Consider the following 19906-nt stretch of genomic DNA (forward strand, 5'->3'; position numbering starts at 1 on the left):
ATATTAATATGTGGCAGCAGTTTTCACTGAAGAAATATAAAATGATAAAGAAGAGTTAGAATAATTCAATCTAAAATGCAGGTGAATAATGATCCCAAAGCAATCTCTACTATTGCTAGTTTGGATCCTAAGGATATTGAGTATTTCTTTAGTGTTTCTCTGCCATTCAGTGTTCCTCTATTGAGAATTCTGTTTAGTTCTGTACCCCATTTTTTAATTGGGTTACTTGATTTTTTTTGCTGTTTAACTTCTTAAGTTCTTTATATACTCTGGATAAATAGTGCTACCTCAAGATCCAGCTATACCACTCCTAGGCATATATCCAAAAGATGCTTAAGTATACAAGGACATTTGCTCATCCATGCTCTTAGCAGCTTTATTTGTAATAGCCAGAAGCTGAAAACAACCCAAATGTCCCTCAGTTAAGGAATGGATACAGAAATTGTGGTACATTTACACAATGGAATACTACTCAGCAATTAAAAACAAAGAAATCATGAAATTTGCAGGCAAATGGTGGGATATAGAAAAGATCATCCTGAGTGAGGTATCCCAGAAGCAGAAAGACACACATGGTATATACTCACTCATAAGTGGATATTAGACATATAATACAGGATAATCTTACTAAAATCTGTACACTTAAGGAAGCTAATCAAGAAGAAGGACCCTGGCAAGATGCTCAATCTTCATTCAAAAAGGCAAATGAGATGGACATCAGAAGAGGGAGAAAGCAGGGAAAAGAACAGGAGCCTACCACAGAGGGCCTCTGAGAGACTCTACCCAACAGGGTATCATAACATATGCTGAGATTCATAGGCAAACTTTTTGCAGAGTGCAGGGAATCTTATGAAAGAAGGGGGAGATAGAAAGATCTGGAGGGGAGAGGAGCTCCACAAGGAGAGCAACAGAACCAAAAAAATCTGGGCACAGTGGTCTTTTCTGAGACTGATCCTCCAAATAAGGACCATGCATAGAGATAACCTAGAACCCCTGCACAGATGTAGCCCATGGCAGCTCAGTGTCCAAGTGGGTTCTCCAATAATAGGAACAGGGATGGTCTCTGACATGAACTCAGTGGCTGCCTCTCTGATCACCTCCCCCTGAGGGGGAGCAGCTTTACCAGTCCACAGAGGAAGACAATGCAGCCAGTCCTGATGAGACCTGATAGGCTAGGGTCAGATGGAAGGGGAGGAGAACCCCCCCTATCATTGGACTGGGGAAGGGGCACAGGAGAAGAGGGAGGAAGGATGGGACTGGAAGAGGTTGGGAGGGGGCTATAGCTGGGATACAAGGTGAATAAACTGTAATTAATAAAAATAAAATAAAAATTAAAGAAAAAATAAAAAAGAAAGCAAGCTGAGTAAGCTGGTAAGCAGTACTCTTCCACAGCCTCTGCCTTGATTCTTGCACTGACTTCCTTCGATGATGGACTGTGATGTTCAACTGTAAGTGGAATAAGCCGTTTTCTAGCCAAGCTGCTTTTGGTCATGATGTTTCATCTCAGCAATATAACTCCTCACTAATACAGTCTGTTAATTTAAACTATGATCGCTTTTTAACCTTTTTTTGAGATTTCTAATGCTTTCTTTACCAAGATGGAAACAAGATTTATAAACTGGAAACTGAAAATGTTAAAATGGCTAAGAATGGTACCCCACACCTGCAATCCCAGCACGGGAGGCTGAGGAGGAAGACTTAGAATTCAGAGTATTCACCAAACTATACCCCTACTGCATTTTCTCTTTACAAAGGCACTCACAATGTGCATACTAGACACCACGGTGAAGACACCATGGAGGGCACCCTGGCTAAAACACAAGTCTTCAGCCAATGGCCAGCAAAGAACCCCAGCCTGTCAACAATTCTGACAGAGCTTGGTCTTCTGCAAGCCAGGTAAGTCTTCAAGTGTGAACACAGCCAATGCCAACATCTTGACTTCAACTACATAAGACCTGCATCCACAGACAATAGGAGGCCACACTCTAGGTGCAGAAAGATTAGAAGATGATACTTTAAAAAATATTTTTCTTTTATTGAAAAATATATTTTAATACAATATATTCTGATTATAATTTCTTTCCCCAATCCTTCCCAGATCCTCCCCACCTTACTATCTGAATCCCTACCCTTTCTCTCATCAAAAACACACACATCTAAAGAATAAATCTGTTAGGAGAAAAAGTGGAGAAGAGTCTTGAACTCATTGGCACAGGACACAACTTCCTGAACAGAACACCAACAGCACAGGCTCTAACATCAAAAATCAATAAATGGGACCTCATGAAACTGAAAAGCTTCTGTAAAGCAAAGGACACTGTCATCAAAACAAAACGAGGGCCTACAGACTACGAAAGGACCTTCACCAACCCTATATCTGACAGAGGGCTAATATTCAGAATATACAAAGAACTCAAGGAATTAAAAAGCAACAAATCAAGTAATCCAATTAAAAATGGGGTACAGAGCTAAACAGAGAATTCTTAATAGAGGAATATCAAATGGCAGAGAAACACTTAAATGCTAAATGTCCTTAGTCATCAGGGAGGTGCAAACCAAAACGACCCTGAGATTTTACCTCACACCCATCAGAATGGCTAAGACCAAAAACTCAAGAAATGATGCTTGTTGGAGATGATGTGGAGAAAGAGCAACCCTACTCCATTGCTGGTGGGAATGTAAACTTGCACAACCACTTTGGGAATCAATCTGGCGCTTTCTCAGACAATTAGGAATAAGTGCTACTTCAAGATCCAGCTATACCACTCCTAGGCATATATCCAAAAGATGCTCAAGTACAACACAAGGACATGTGCTCGACCATGTTCATAGCAGCTATATTTGTTATAGCAAGAATCTGGAAACAATGCAGATGTCCTTCAAGGGAGGAATGGATGCAGAAATTGTGGTACATTTACACAATGGAATACTACTCAGCAAACAAAGAAATCATGAAACTTGCAGGCTAATGGTGGGAACCAGAAAATATCATCCTGAGTGAGGATGATCCCAGTGAGGAGTATCCCAGAAGCAGAAAGACACATATGGTATATACTCACTTATAAGTAGATATTAGACATATAATATAGGATAATCATAGTAAAATTTGTACACTTAAAGAAGTTAATCAAGAAGGAGGATCCTGGGTAAGATGATCAATCCTCACTTAGAAAGGCAAATGGCATGGACATTGGAAGAGGGAGAAAACAGGAAAAAGGACAGGAACCTACCACAGAGGCTTCTGAAAGACACTATCCAACAGGGTATTAAAACAAATGCTGAGATTCATAGCCAAAGTTTGGGCAGAGTACAGGAAATCTTATGAAAGAAAGGAGAGATAGAAAGACCTGGAGGGAACAGGAGCTCTACAAGGAAAGCAACAGAACCAAAAAAACTGGGCACAGGGGTCTTTTCTGAGACTGATACTCCAACCACGGGCCATGCATGGAGATAACCTAGAACCCCTAGAACATATATATGCACAGATGTAGCCCATGACAACTCAATTCCAAGTGGGTTCCCTAGAAAGGGGAACAGGGACTGTCTCTGATATGAACTCAGTGGCTGGCTCTTTGATCACCTCCACCTGAGGGGGGAGCAGCCTTACCAGTCCACAGAGGAAGACAAAGAAGCCAGTCCTGATGAGACCTGATAGGCTAGGGTCAGGGGGAAGGGGAGGATGACCTCCCCTATCAGTGGACTTGTAGAGGGGCCTGGGAGGAGTTGAGGGAAAGAGGGTGGGATTGGGAAGAGATGAGGGAGGGGGCTACTGCTGGGATACAAAGTGAATAAACTGTAATTAATATAAAAAATTAAAAGGAAAAAATTAAAAAAGAATAATAAAATAAAACAAAAACAAGTGAAATAGGACCAAACAGAAAAAAGTGTCAAAGAAAAAATCCCCAGAAACACATAAAAACACAGAGACATACATATTCATACACAGAGAAATGCCACAAAACTGGAACTGATAACATATACAAAAAGAACCTGCAAGGTTAAAAAAAAAATCTCTGACAAAGAAATATGAGACTAAGAACCTCCAAAAATCCCAAAGAGGTCATTTTATACTTTTAAAAAACATAGCAAAAGATTACTGGTATGTTTAATAAAACACAGAACTACCTTTGGAAATAAGGTAAACATATAACATCAATTCTTCTTGAGAGGAAAAATGTGAATTTGCATTAGAAGTCTAAGTTCCTTTAGCTACTGGATAGTCTTCATGGTCTAGATAGAGAGGACAAAAGTATGTAATGAAAAATGCTGCTTCTAGACATTATAGACAAGGTAATTTGGATGACCTCTGTTGTAGAGAAAAGTAAAAAAAGAAGTAATGAAGAAAAGCCAGGCTACCAAGGGTAGGACAAGTGCTGCATTTAAGTAAGACATCAGCTTATCATGAATGCCTAAACAAAAACACAGCTCACACTTTGCAAGGGGAAAGAGAATCCCTTTTCCTACCTAAAGCCAATGTACATGCTATACTGACCCACAAATATAGGCAAAGCCTCTAATTCCAATCTCTAAGTTATTCAGAAAATGTAGCTTATTTTTATATGCATCTTTGCAAAGTTTGAAATTAAAACTAAACCAAATCCACACTAGTGAGAAAATTTTACCTCTGCCATCTTTTTCTATAAACCCAACTATTAATTTTTAAACCAAGTAATGGCATAAAAACAAAACTGCTACTTACATCATAAGCTAGTGAGTCTGCTTCATTGGCCACTGTAAGGCCTGCTAATTCTCCGAGCCCCAGTTCACTCTCCAGGGCTTCGTCTGCTCCCATGATGAATGACTTCCCAGAGGAAGGAGGGAATGTCAGTGCTTCCACTGAGGGGGAGACAGATCCCAGTTACACATGCAAACAGCTCACACCCAGTCTCGTATACTTGCATTACTTCTCTGCTAAGGGAACACGGACATTTCTGCTTGTTCTACTTTTGGTTTTTGAGCCCCAGACTGGCCCAGAATGAAGGCAATTCTCTTGCCTCAGCCTTGTATGTGCTGAAATTATAGGCCTGAGAGGCTATACTGTTTTCATTACTGTTTTGTAAGGTAAGAGCAATTTTGTAAACAGTGAAATTCCATGAGCAGAAAATCTTAGACTGCTTTTTCATATATTATCCTACTAATAGCATTATATAATTAGGAAAGTAAAACAGAGACAAGTCTAGCAATCTACTGTCCTTTCCTTTTATCATTATATAGAAAATAGTATGACAAAAAGTAAGTTTTCTCTCTAGTTGATATTTCATGATAATAACTCAAATAGCATCTACCAATTCCTCAATTATATTAACAAGTAGTTCTTACTTTATGTTGAACACTACTGGTCTCATTCAAAATAAAACCAATTAATTTTATAACCTGGAATACTGAAAGACATTTCAAAATGAAAATTGTACAATGTGCCTATTTGAGAAAAATTAACAGTGTTAGAACTCAGGGTTATCACTCAGAGACAAGTGACCAGTGGATGAGAGGGCCACATCTGATGCTACCCCTTACTAATGTTCTATTTCTTGACCTGAGAGTGATGGCTAATTCTGATTTGTGATGATTCAATGAGCTGTTCCCATTTGTACATATGTTTCATTTCATTAAAAGATGTTTTAAATTCCATTTTACAACTTTAGTAGCTGCCAACTGTGCTTCAAGGAGTTTCACTGTGTAATCTACTTGAATATTCTTACTTTGTAACTCTAAATACAGCAGTTCAATCTTTTCAACAAGCACCCCTGAGGAACCAGTGAAAAGCAAAATGCTAAACTAAAATGTTAATGATAAAAACTATTTCACCAAGGCATCAGGGTTTGCATTTACAGAGGAAGTTGTTTTATTGATTAGAAACATTTAAGATGAATTTAAAAGTTCAAAAAATTTGCTAAAGAAATGTTATCTTTAAAAAAAAAAGCAGCAAGTTGATTGTATTGAGTGCACTGTAGACTTAAAAGTTGTTTTCAGTGCTACTGTTACTCAGATTTAATAACAGGTCCTTGTTGAGCACATTAAACACTTGTTACTTGCTTTAAAAACAACAGGGCATCTGGGTGTGGTGGTGTATGCCTTTTATTCCAGCACTCTGGAGACATAGGAAGATAGACATCAAGATCTCAGGACCAGCATGGTCCACATAATGAGCTCAGGCCAGGCGAGGTTAGTGACAAAAACCTAGTAAGTAGTGACAGAATCTCAAAATCTTTGTCAGAAAAAAAGAAAATCCCTGTCAAAAGAAAGTACAAAGTAAGCCATTATCAAGCCACATGTACATGAGAGTACCACTAATAAAAAATAAGTTTTACCTAGAATGCTGCATATCAACTGAAGGGTTCAAATAGCTCCAAGTGTCTGCGAAGTGGAAATTGTCCAAACAGTAATTTTCACCCCAAATTTTCAAATAATAACTATGTGCACCTACGAGACTAGGTATTTAGCAGGTATGTTTTATTTGTGTTCTGTTTTTCATTTCTAACATTTTCATCCGTGGAATAAAAATGGCCTTGTCCTGCAAACAGTAAGACTCCTGGGACTCACCACAGCATGGGCCACTACTAACTAATGCTCTGCAGGGATCTAGCCAGCAGTCAGAAGAAAAAGCAATAGGAACATCATGTCTCTGCGTGGGTGGGCATCTTGCTCTCTGAACCCTCAGAAGTTAAGAAAGAGGTTACAGTGCTTTTGGTGACTAAACATCGCTGCCTTTAATTAGCTTTTAGAAAACTAACAGGGACTCAAATACTACATCAAGACTATGGAAGTTTTTTCTGAAAGCTGAGTGAACAATGTTTAATAACAGGCAATTAAGTAAGCAAGTAAGACTGTTTCCTTTCCCCTGTCCCTCTTCTCCCAGCCTGTCTGTCCACGTTTCTTCTCCACTCACTCCTCCACCCTAGTACTGGGAATGAGCTGAGCTCTGTGTGTGTTAGGCAAATGTTCTATCACTAAGTGACAGTTCCAACCGTTTTTGTATTTGTATGCCACAGAGTTGCACTGTGAAAAACTAGAAACAACCAAAAATTTCAAAAGAAAGAATTTTACTTCAAATCTAAAGTATAACATGTAGCATTAAAGCTGAACTTGAAATGATTTTACATTAAACATAAAACAAAATAGAACTACTCTATATGATGGCTATAATTATGCTTTTAAAAAAAGTATATGCAAATGGATAAGAACTTTTGAAAGGGACCAATGAAACACGGAAAGCAGAATTATGAAAACAGGTGGCTTTCCCTCTATTTTGTTGTTGTTGCTCTGAGATAGAGTCTCACTATGCAGCCCTTGGCTGGCTTCAAATTCTCAGAGAACTGGTTTCCTCTGCCTCTGAGTGCTAGGATTAAAGCATGTGTGTCATCATGCCTGGTGTCCCTTCATTTTTTAAATCAATGACAAATTAAGAATTTATGCTGACTTTCCAGGTGAACATTTAGTATCACCTTTTAGACTCGTTGTTCTCAATGCTGGAATGGAGTATGCTTGTTACCACTGTGCTGTCAATGGAGCTAGGGGATATTCTAAACCGGAAACTAAGAATTCTTACATGTATGCCCTCTCCCCCAAATCACAGACTGACTTAAGAAAGGGATGTGTACAGACTGAGTACTCTGAGTCAAGGTGCTCACCTTCATCTGCCCTGCTGATCTCCTGTTCAGGAAGCCTGGAGCTGCTGGGTCTGGAAGGGGAGCCGACAGATGGCTGCAAGGAGGGAAGTTCATCAACATCTCTCAAATTAGCAAGCATATCTTGTAGTTTTGACCTATTGGGCCCTGGCCAAAAAAAGGGGAGGGGGAAGCAAAGGAGGAGAAAAGAGAAAACAGAATCACTCATTAAATAAAAATTGTACAACAAATTTTTTCACATCTACCAACATTTACCTGTAAAATATCCTACTAGACTGATCAATAAGAAATAGTTATTTTTGAAGTTTTCAAATTTTAAGAGTTTATTATTTCTGGAAAAGAATTATATTTGCATATATATTTTGTAAATGAAATTAATAAAATCACTACATGAAAAAGAATGTCATGTCCAATATGTACCATTAAAAGTAATACTTATCTAAAATAAAACCGAGCACTCGTGGTCTAAGTGAAGACAGACAATCACAAATCAGGAACCAAATGTGAACCTAACAGTATCATCGCTGCTTGCTTAAATTAAGTTACATTCATCGCCTTACATCCTGAAGTTATGGAACCCAGAGTGATGTCTCATGCCCTGTTGATTACTTACCTGGGCTTTGGTGCTTCATTCTCCCACATCCCTGTTTTGACTGTTTTATATAGGATAGAGGCTGAAACAGATCTTCGGTAGTTTTTCCTGTTACAAGTTTAATTAAGAATGGGAAAATCTTACCCATAGTCCGTTATGGTATTTCCTATACCAGCAAAGAATACAACTATTTCTACGCAATTTTAACTAATACCTAGAAAAATTTAAGATAGTATGACTGGCGTACACAATTTGACTGGATATACTTATACTAGACCAATTAAAAACATCAAAAAGTTTACAATGAGCAATAGCTCAGTTAAAAAGTGTTTTTCTTAGCTTATAAAGTAATGTTTCATATACCAGTTAAAGCTTTAACACATTTTTCTCTATCATACATCTTCACTTGTCTTCATACTACTGTGTTAACAAAGTAACAAGTGAAAACGATAAACATACTGTGCTGACTTTAGTCCACACTCCTCTGCAGTGGAGACATTACAATTTCTCCCCAGAGAATAGCACTTCTTCACCTAAAAAGCCCATGTTACTATGTATTTACATATGTATCTTAATGCCCAGGCACAGGGAATCCAATTGCTTCTATTAATAGGAATACTGTTCCAGTCAAATGGTGCAGTTTTAGATCTTAAGGGCTAAATTCTAACTACAATGTGAGAGTAGATGAGTCACAGAAGCCTTGGCTACCTTCCAATTAAAAGATCTTTACATTCTAAAATTCTTATTTTATACCATAATGACTAAAAAAAAAATTCTAATGTGTGATACATTAGAAATTCCCTGAACATTTTGGTTTAACTGGCTCACACTTGGTTCTAAAAGCCGTGGCAATTCATATCTCAATATATTTCTTAAGTTAAAAGTTTCTAGCATATTTGAATAAAGGAATGAAATAGTCTTGTTTTAATGTTGTTCTCATTCTGATTTAACCTGGTCTGAGGTAACACTAAATGATCTCAGCTCAGTGACTGTTAAAACTGTACTATCATAAATAATGGACATAGACTGTTCATTGAATTAAAAATTTGTAAATTCTCTGACTTTAAATACATATTTAAATGTTTTAAAGATAACTACCAAATGCCAAAACAATGTCTTCAGGAATGACTGGTCTTGATATGTTTTATGTTAGTTAAAAAGCAAGGAGAGAATTAAGCATATTCTTCCAGTCTTGTGCAACTTATAAATACATTTCACACTAAGTCTAGATTTTAATCCAATTTTGTACTATTTTCATATCTCACAGGATGAAATTCCTATTGCCATGAAAAGGAAAAGTCATATTTATCATGTCAATTAGTAGAAGCACAAGGTAGTTTAATCTTATTCTCCCAAAAGATGCCTTTTTTTTTTTTTTTTTAAGACGGGTCTCATGTGTCCTGGGATGGTCTCTAACTCCTTATATAGCTACATATGCTTCTGGTCCTCCTGCCTCTACCTCCGAAGTGCTGGGTTACACATCTGCACCACATCCAGTTGACACAGCTCCAGAGAGGAGCCCAGGACTTTGTGCAAGCATGCTGGGGAAACGCTCTACCAATTGAGCTATAACCACAGCCCCTAAAAAGCTGTTTAATATTGTTTTTATCAAGGTTTTGATAGTATTTATATTTCCTTACATACTTAACTAGATCTATTGATAAAATTTTCATTTGCATAATGAATTATATGATCCACAGGGCTAAAACTTCATTTTGGCTTGTTTCTAATGAGCCATACATTTTACTAAAACGAGAAAGTTGGTAATACTGCTATAAATTAAACTGGCCAAAACATTTTCATTAGAAAACAGACTCTTAAATTATGTGTTTGACTGTGTGCCCTGTATAGCATATAGAGACGAGAGCAAGTGAATGGTGTGTTGCGAACACAGACTATTCAGGGGTAGAAATTAACTTCTTTTTGTCTCAAGATCTAAAAGTATAAGCAATAACATAGGTGGACTGCTAGCAAATTGAGTAAATAAGATTTATAAATCACCACTAGAAATAAACATCCTTGTGACTGAGCACACAGATCTTCAAGTCTACTCATCACTGTGTTCAATGCACAGGCTGACATTCTCATGAGGCTTTACATTTTTGTTAACATTCCATATTCATATTTGACTTTTGTTTAAGTCCATAGTCAAACAACTGCCGCTTAATTTCAACCCCTGAGAGATGGTGAAAAGTGGTCAGGAGCAGAAATGAAAAAGAGTAAGTAGTTTTAGGAAAACATTGAGAAAACAAACTTGGGAGATGAAAAGATGCAGAATTTATAGTTTATAGATACAATGTTTTCCACTTACTCTTCACCCCTTTTTTCCCCTTTCTCTCCTTTTTGTACTGCTCCTTCAGTTTGGTAATTACTCCCTGGTCCACATTCCAGGCTTCAGGCATGAGACACTGATCTTCCTTTTCTAAACAGAGTGAAACAAACAAGTCTTTCTTCAATAAAAAATTGAACACTCTAAATCAATGTCTGAAAGATACAATGATTTTCTTCATAATACTCACAAAAACGATTTTTATACTCAGATATATGACATACAAAATGTAACACCTAACAAAGATCAACTCACAAAACATTTCCCTTGAAAAGGACAAAAAAAATTAACCTAGATATTTCATTAAGTCCAAGCATGTTGCAATAATTTTCAATGTATTTTGTATTGTACATATTCAGTGATATTAAAATGATTGTTAAAAGATGATTATTAAAAGACTGCACAAAATCATCTTAAATGGTCTTTTCCAGAGTTTTAAGACAGGCCATTCTGGCTAGGCCGATTAATGCCTTGCTCAGCTATCACCAGAGGAACTTCCTTCTGCAGGAGATGGGACTAACAAAGAGACCCACAGCCAGATGTTATGCAGGGAGTGAGAGACCTTGTAACACTCAGCCCTAAATGACAGGTCTCTATCAAATCCCTCCCCTTTGGGCTCAGGGAACCCACACAGGAGGAGACACAAAGAACTTAAAAGCCAGAGGGGATGGTGGACTCCAAGAAAACAAAGTCCTCCAAATCAACATGATCAGAGTTTAGGTTTATTTTAAGTGTCAATCCAGTTGGATCTTGTATCTTACATAGTAGTAGGGATAGTCTACTCTTCCAGAAGTACTAACCAATTTTTTAAAATGTTAATTTTTACCAACTCTTTAAAAAATTTTATTTATTCAGTGTGTGTGTATCTGTGTGTGTGTGTATGCCAAGAACCATAGAACACGTGTGGTCAGATGACAACTTGCAAGAGTAGGTTATCTCCTTCTTCTATGTAGGTTCCAGGGATCAAACTCAGGTTGTCAGGTTTGGTGGCAAGTACCAGCTAAGTATCTGCTAAGCCATCCTGTTAGCCCTAAAAACTTAATAAATTAAATTTTGCTGCTTTTAAATCTTGAAATAATTTTATTTTTTAAAGGAAAAATTCAACTTCTTATAGTCTCAAGTCTTCATCATAACAGCAGCCATGGTGGGTCACAGACAGTCTCATTTCAGCTGCTCCAAACTCACTAGACTCTCAAACTAAGCACAACTGGCCAACTAACCATCAACAAATCTTTCTCCCACAGGAGTTGTAATACAGTTCTCTGAACTGACTCAAAGTTTTGTGCTTTGAGTTTTAATTACAAATTTTTAAAGAGTTTTTTGAGACAGGGTCTCACTATGTAGGCTTAGCTGTTCTAAAACTCACTATACAGTCTAGGCTAGCCTAGAGCTCATAGAAATCCATCTGCTTCTGTCTCTCAAGATCTGAGATTATAACTGTGTACTATCATGCCTGTCAATTATAAAATTAACAACAACAACAAAAAGGCCAGGGTCTGGTGTGAAGGCTCAGAGTGGTTTAGGAGCACATTCTGCTCCTGCAGAGTCCTGAGTGTAATTGTAAATACTACATGGGGAGATCACAACGATCCCTAACTCCAGTTCCAGGGTATCTGATGCCCTCTTCACACTTCCTCAGGTACCAGGCATACTCAAGGGTTCCCCAAAATCTTCATCAGTGGTTTCTACTTGTCTGAGCACACTACTCCTTACATATTAAAGGAGGAAGTGGAGGTAATGGTTACACACACTTCCTTACAGGTGCTCAGACAACTTAGACAAAAATAAAGATGACTCAAGTGTCACACGTGTAACATTTCTAGACACTGCCCTCTTGGCAAAACATTTACCCAAACCCCTGACTGGATCCCGTGTGCTCCCTTACCCCCGTCTGTTCCATCGCCTGCACTTCTAGACTCACTGTCCCCTTCCTCTGATGTGGCGAGGAAGTCAAACTCCTTCAGAGCTTCTTTTGTGTCTCGATCTTCACTGGTATCAGGCAATGTTTTTTTCCGAACAATCTAATGGGGGGAGGAAAAACATCAAACTAAAATATTAGCAAATACTATGCACTTAATTTAAATAAGCAAAAAACCCACTATCTTCAGAATGTATGTATTGGCCATATTAAAGAGCTGCAATACCTAACTCAGTGAAAAAGACATTGTGGTCTTTAAAAACATGTGCTATACATCTTAAAGCAGTTATTTAAATAAATGTTGTTCAAAGGCATGACAGCTTAAACTAAAAGGAATCTATTGCTGGATAAGTAAGATCTATACTTAAATTACAGGCAGGTTATACTCTTGTTATGAGAACAACTAAATCTTCCATCCCTTAGATGCAATGTACGCACTCTGTAGATTCTCTGGTCTAACTCAACTGAACACATTCCATGAACAGTCAAATGTTTCCAGAATAGAGCCACGGAACTTCAACATAATTTAATGTACCCTCACAGAGCCTGCTACAATTACAAACTTAGAAACTAATGTCTCAGGAACCAAAGAAGAGCAAAGGGCTCCTATATTATCTACTGCCTTCAACTTCCCTAACAGCTGATTTCTTTCCTGTCTCACTATGCAGCCCTGGCCAGGCTTGGAACTGAGCTGTTCCTACTCCAGAACACTGGGACGAGACATATGTACCATGTGCCCAGCTCAATAGCTTTTTATAGATTCACTCACCACACAGCTAATACAAGAATTGTTATAATTCACTTTTATATATTTAAAACTATCTCTGGATCCGCAAATCCAGTAAAGTTTAAAAAGGTAAACCTAATAGTGAGTGCTGAGCACAGCATGCCTGTGCTCTGTCAGTCTCCATTCTCTTTATGTCTGCAAACATAAACAGAGAACACGTAAGATACTTAATGACATCATAATTCTGTTTCCTTAGAGTACTACCCGAAGATCAAGAAACACTGCTATGCTTACAGCACTTCTCGGTCTACCATCTAGCAAACCCATAAGACAACTGTGGGAGCTTCCGAGCAGAGAGCCCACAATAAATGGTTTTGTGTTTTTCAAATTACTCACAAGCCATTTCCTGATAACGTGTTCTAATTTTGACTGAGCAACAAAGCTGACATATATAAAATATCTCTGAAGAGTGGCACCAGGGCCAGAAAAATGTCTCAGTGGTGAAGAACATTGGTTGCTCTTCTAGAGGGCGTGAGCTCATTTCTCAGCCCCCACATCACAGCTCACAACTGCCTGTAACTCCAGATCCAGAGGATCCAATGCCCTCCTCTGGCCTCCACAGGCACTAGGCACACACGTGAGGTACAGACAAACAAACAAGCAAAACATCTATACACATAAAATAAAAACAAACAAACAAAAAAAGAGGCACCAATGGGCTACCCTACCCTCACAGTTCCACATGAAAATGTACCACGTACTCCGAAGTTAGGAGAAACCATCAGAGGAGCCACCACTACCATCAACATGAAGAGTCTTTGTCCTCACCACCTCACTACAAAAAGGGCAGAGGAAATCTGGAAATAGCACCCAGAACCTCAAATTAAACGTCTCTGAGTATCTTGGGCTTCAGTTATTACTAAACATGATATTAAGTGATAAAAGCAACTCCTAGGGCAAACTCCTAGTAGCCTTAAACAAAATGTGACAGCCATCAGGTCTATCACCATCATTATAGATTGTGCCTACTGTTTCATGTTAAATAAACAAACCAAAATCCTGTGTATTCTCATGCTTAGGCATCAAAGAAAAAGAACTGTGGTCACAAAAGGAACATATGACCAGTAAATAGGAGGGGTAAAATTTGTAATAGTAATATTTACCTTCCCTAATAGAAGATTTCCTACTTAAGACATTAAGGAGAAAAAAGAGCAGATGGAGACCATCACAGAAAACCACAACTGGACACAACACAGTGATCAACAGATCAAGAGGAACCTAGCCCCAATTCATACAGCTTTATCACAGTTCCTGCATCTACGGCTCTGGGAACATGGTTGGAGAGGGGATTGTAGGTGACAGAATATTAGGAAGTCCACTGTGAAGCACGTTAAACAGTCCACCCTAGAAATGGCTGCAAACAAGACAGGGACAATAGCAATGCCAATGGACGAGGTAAAGTGAAAGGGGTGAAATCTCACAAAGTTCTACTCCTGGATAAAGAACTGCAAGCAACTAGTAACTGCTGGGAGGAGAAGAATTCAATCTGCCCACGGGTGAGCCGTTACTGGTTGTTTAATGTAGAGTGGTCAGAAACCATGCATACACAAATGCATCCACGCACATACAAAGATACCTGTATACAACAATTAAAGAAAAAGAGGCCATCAACTTAATAGGACATGGAAGGTTTCAAGGGTAGGTACACAGGAGGGGGTGAAGGGAGGAAAGGGAAGAAGAAAGGGATATAATTCCATTTCCTTGGAAGGCCACAGAGGAAGATGATCAGCTACCCTGGTAAGACCTGATAAGCTAGGGTCAGAAAGAAGGGGAGGAGGTCCTCCCCATTAGGGGACTAGGGAAAGGGAATAGGGGGAGAAGAGCGAGGGTGGGTGGGACTAGGAAAAGATGAGGAAGGGGGCTACAGTAGGGATACAATAAAACTGTACAATACATTTTCCTTCTTGCACTGGGGTATTAACATTTTCGCATTAAACACTAGACCTTAGATTCAATACCTACCATGGGGTAAATAGGAAGGACAAAAATCTTTCTTAACCCAGTATGTGAGTGTTGGGTAAATCTATATCCAATAGATGTGCCTTCATGCATACAAGAGCCTATGGTCTGTGCCAGTTGGAATGCTATCAATACTTATGAATTTAATTACAAAAAAAGAAATTAAATGGTTAAGAACTAGGAAATCAAATGGTTAGGCTATCGTTAGAAATTTCCAATCTCATCATTTAACAGTTTTAATAATCAACTTACAGATTTTAAAGCATTTAAATTGACATAATTATCACCAAAGAAACTTACAACATGAGAGTTATTTGCCCCGGGTCTATGCATAAAGTATTCTGATAGGAAAATGGTATTTCAAAGCAACTGTCACACAAAAATCGATAAGGAACAACACAAGTTTAGATGATTAGGACAAAGCAAAGAATCAGACATTTAGACTAGCACACGCTATTGTAACTTGTTTTACTAATAAAAATTTGAGTGACTTCTTGATATTCAAATATATCTATGATAGGGCTAAGGAGTGTAAATTATTAGTGGCATATACAAACAATAACATGACAGAAATAACTTGAGAGTCTCTGATTAAGCCGAGGAAATGGGTGGCATTAAAAACAGAAGTTATACTAAGAAAGCATATTATAGCTAAACATTATTTTCATAGAGTCGCTTATTTATCATATAGTCTTCTAGGGATAAAATGAGTACTTACTATAATCTTTTTACAAACTGATAAAATTATGACAGCCACACTAAGAAAAAGAATTAAGGCCAAGTATCTTTACTCCCAGCACTCAGTAGGCAGAGGCATGTAGACCTCTTTGGGTTCCAGGCCATCCTGGTTTACAAAGTGAGTTCCAGGACAGCTAGAGGTACACAGTAGACCTTGTCTCACATATCACACCCCCCCCCTTTCAAATAGGAAAGAAAAAAAACTGATGCAGACATAAGCCTTAAATTCAAGCCTTTACCATTTGGTCATTTTGCTTTACATTTTAACTTTCCTCCTGCCTGTTCTTAAACAAAAGAGAAAATATACACACTTTGATGAACATGTGAAGCATGTCGTCATCTCTTCAAAAAGGAGTGGAAGCAGGAAAGGGGGAAAAGGAAATAAAGGAAAGAAGAAAGGGGGGAGAAGAGACTAGAGAAAGAAAAAAACAGCATCTCAGAGACACTTCTTATTGTAGGGAATGTACGGGAAAGTCAGTAAACTTAAAGACTGCATAAAAACACGTCTGAATTCTGAACAACTGAAGAAAGCGATGGAAGAGTTCTGATGATCTGTATAATTTTCCCAAAAGACAAAACTTCATGTCTCAGAAGTGAGGCCATCAGGCACCATCCTGTGTCTGTCAGATCGACTGTCATAATAAACAATATCAGGGCACGCTCTGCAGTACTATGGAGACGCTGTCTTGTTTAATGAATTAACAAAAAGTCTAAGCATTCTATGGAAAAGATGCAATCATAAAATATAACAAAAATTTTCTGTTTGCCCTAAATTCATGAAAAGAATTTAAGGGTTGAAGATTTAAAGAGCACAGATTTTTAACATATGCATTATGGCACCTAAAAGTATTGAAATGAGTTCTCTAACTCACTGTTGAAGTATCAATGACGCTTTTCTCTTTTCCATCAACGTCCTCATCCTCATCTTCATCACTGAAATCTGCAGCTGCATTTTCCAGGAATTTGAAATTGTCCAACACGGAAGCAGAATCTGTTAACTCGGATTTCCTGGTTTAAACACATACAATACTTGGGTAACTTTTAAAACATCACCATAAAAATTAACTACCGATAGGTTTCAGAACTTATGCTTGTATTATAATATGATCACATTATATGACCCCCTAAACTGTATAATGACATCGATTCCCATCTATTACAGTTCTGTGGTTAACTGAAAAAGTAAGACAAGAAGTGCTCAAGGCCTTCAATCAAATCTGTTTAGATCAGTGGCTCTAATGTGAAGAAAGAGCCTCCTTTTGATTCAGCACAGACTCATCTTCATGCCAACCATAATGTGTGTCTTTAAAAAAATACTTTTGAGTAGCTCTGTCTCCATTTTTCTCATTGTTTCTCTACAATTTTTCCTTTGACCTCTCATAAAAGTTTCCATAAGAATATTTTATTCAAACACACACGTTATACTAAAGAGAATTACATTATATTTTTAAAAGGCCCAAAGGCATTTATTTATAAAATTATTTTGAACCTTTATCTAATTCTACAATTTTATTTTCCAAATAATAGAAACTGTGTTTTCCCAAAGAAATTTACAGAGTTCAATTGAAAACATTCTTTTTGATTAAATATGAGTTTAAAAAAAGTCACCATTGGAGTTACATATTCACAGAATCTTTGTTTTTTTTACTCAATAAAAATTTATGATGAATTTTCTAATAAAAATCTCTTACTTAACTATATAAATAAAATTATATACATGTCTATAATCTGTGGTCTGAAACAAAAATCAAATAGTTCAAATAACTTCTGAATTTTCACACTTAATCTACTAATACAATAAATGTGTGTATATATATACTTGAAATAGATATTTTATATCAAAGCAAAGATGAGGAACAACATTATGATATAAAAGAAATTATTAAGAAACGATTAAGTTTCTCCTTTCTGGTTTGTTGATAAAACATCACTCTTGCATATTTGTATTTAATTTCAACAACATCTATGATATTCTAACAGTGACTGACAAAATATTAAAATCTATGTTAAATACCTAAATTTAAAGCAAATAAAAATACTGTAAATAAAAATTACATTTTTTTAATTAAAATAAAAGGGATTCTAACTAAATGAAACTTTAAAATTATAACATTTAATTAACTAAAATTAAATTATTACCAAGTCACCATTTAAAAGCTGAATGCCCTCCATACCAAAAACATCAATAAGAACTGAAGTTATAGCTAAAATAGTTTCCAGACAAAACACTTACCCTATCATTGCTGTCTCTTTAACTTCAGCGTCTGTACCATTTATAACAGAGTCCTGGTTTTTGTCATCTTCCCTGTCAGTGACATCACTTGAAAACCCCAACAATGCCCGCACTCGCTTGGATTTCACATCTAGAATAGTATCTGTGTAGCCGACCTCCTGGAGATACCTGCACAAAGAGGACCCTTACAATTCAGTCACACAGGAATTAGCATTGTAAAATACAAAATGTAAATAAAATAAAAGTATTTCTTCAAACTTGTGCCTGCATCAGGTTTAACAGAACAGTACTTGTCAATAAGACTTGTTAATAACATTCCAGCTGCAGATGGAGCTGTCTCTTGCAGTACCAGCCTCTACCAGCGTCATGAAGAAAAACCAATGAACTATATAGTAACACTATTCATTTATCCGAAGAAGAAACTGTTCTCCAATGTATTTCAGAATACACTTTTTTCTTTAGGATGAATGGAACAATCCCCTCCCAAACTCTACCAATACTACTTTAGAATAATGGCTCCAGTTTTTAACAATTTTTATCTTAAGTGTCATTAACTAAAATTTGGAGAGAATGTTTTTAGTCTAAATGTTTTCTTTCCATGACACAGAAGAAGACAGCATTTTTTTTTTCGTAATAGTCACTTGTAAAAGAGATGTTTCTGTCCTGAGAAATTCTAAAAGAAAAACAGAGACCTAAACTGTGGGACATCAAGTATACAGACTTGTTTGAATTGTGTAACTCCAGGGAGTCAGAGGCACAGAAAGAGCACACAGTGTGCGGTTATATGCAGGTCTCAACCCCCATTTCTGCCACTTACTGCAACTTTAGTTTTCTTAAACCTGCTTTTATTTTCATCGAGGAGACCTAATATCACCCGTGATATACAGAAAGCACTCTACCCAAAAGTCCCAGTGTTAAATGTTGATAATAATTTGTTTTGGAAGACCAAAAGTGCTGGTGGTAGGACAGAACAAAGGAAATGACATCACTATCACCATATAGTGACATACTTTTATTTATATAGTAGGTCCACTGAAGAAGAGACGAAAGCACAGGTTGACAAGACAGTGTAAGTTCAGCTTACTTTAGGATTTCATTTTCATAGTTACTAGAGCTGAAAGAAACTTCACAGTGATATGTGATCAAATGGAATAAGTCTTACTAAGTCAAGATACTCCCTTTTCAGTCCCAATCAGTACCTAAAGTCTTAAGAAAGGAGCCAGTACTCCAAACTGCTAAGCCATCTCTCCAGCCAATTTTTCTATTTTTAATAGTTAATATTATATATTTACCTCACTTTGGTAACAAAACTAAATTACAAACACCTGTCTCAAAACTGCTTTGCCAGAGATAAGTTAGTCTCATTAAATAGTTGATACATAGCTAACTGATAAAATGTCACCTTTTTCATAAGTGAGTAATGAATATTAGTGACTGCAGAGTGCAGCAGCATGTGTCAGATCCCCTGGAACTGGAGTTATAGGTGTTATGGAACCACCATGTGGTGCTGAGAACTGATCCCAGGTCCTCTGCTGGGGCAGAAAATGCTCTTAACCTTTTAGCCATCTTATCAGCCTCTGAAGCCAGCATTTTAAGAACACTTATCCATTTAAAAACTGAAAATGAATAAGAGATGGTGGCATATATCTGTAACCCAATCTACTGAGGAGGCTCAGGAAGGAGTATTAGAAATTCAAGGCTAGCCTAGGTAACAACGTAGTATGA

At 37.3% G+C, this 19906-nt stretch overlaps 1 protein-coding gene across 4 annotated transcripts in view; it reads right to left on the bottom strand.

The window, feature by feature from the left end:
* Positions 1-19906, bottom strand: part of Strn (striatin) — an 85258-nt gene that overhangs the window by 14865 nt on the left and 50487 nt on the right. For 3 of the 4 annotated variants that reach the window (XM_055618463.1, XM_055618457.1, XM_055618448.1), the window contains exons 5-10: positions 18182-18349; positions 16821-16956; positions 12432-12567; positions 10529-10639; positions 7629-7772; positions 4700-4836 (exon numbers count right to left, since the gene is read on the bottom strand). In XM_055618463.1, coding sequence (XP_055474438.1) covers positions 4700-4836; positions 7629-7772; positions 10529-10639; positions 12432-12567; positions 16821-16956; positions 18182-18349 — 832 coding nt within the window. Of the gene's footprint in view, positions 1-4699; positions 4837-7628; positions 7773-8238; positions 8326-10528; positions 10640-12431; positions 12568-16820; positions 16957-18181; positions 18350-19906 lie in introns of all 4 variants that reach the window. The other variant, XM_055618466.1, reaches the window with a different exon arrangement.

The sequence above is a fragment of the Psammomys obesus genome, unplaced genomic scaffold (genome assembly GCF_907164565.1).
Source record: "Psammomys obesus unplaced genomic scaffold, mPsaObe1.curated_primary_1811, whole genome shotgun sequence".
Lineage (NCBI taxonomy): Eukaryota > Metazoa > Chordata > Mammalia > Rodentia > Muridae > Psammomys > Psammomys obesus.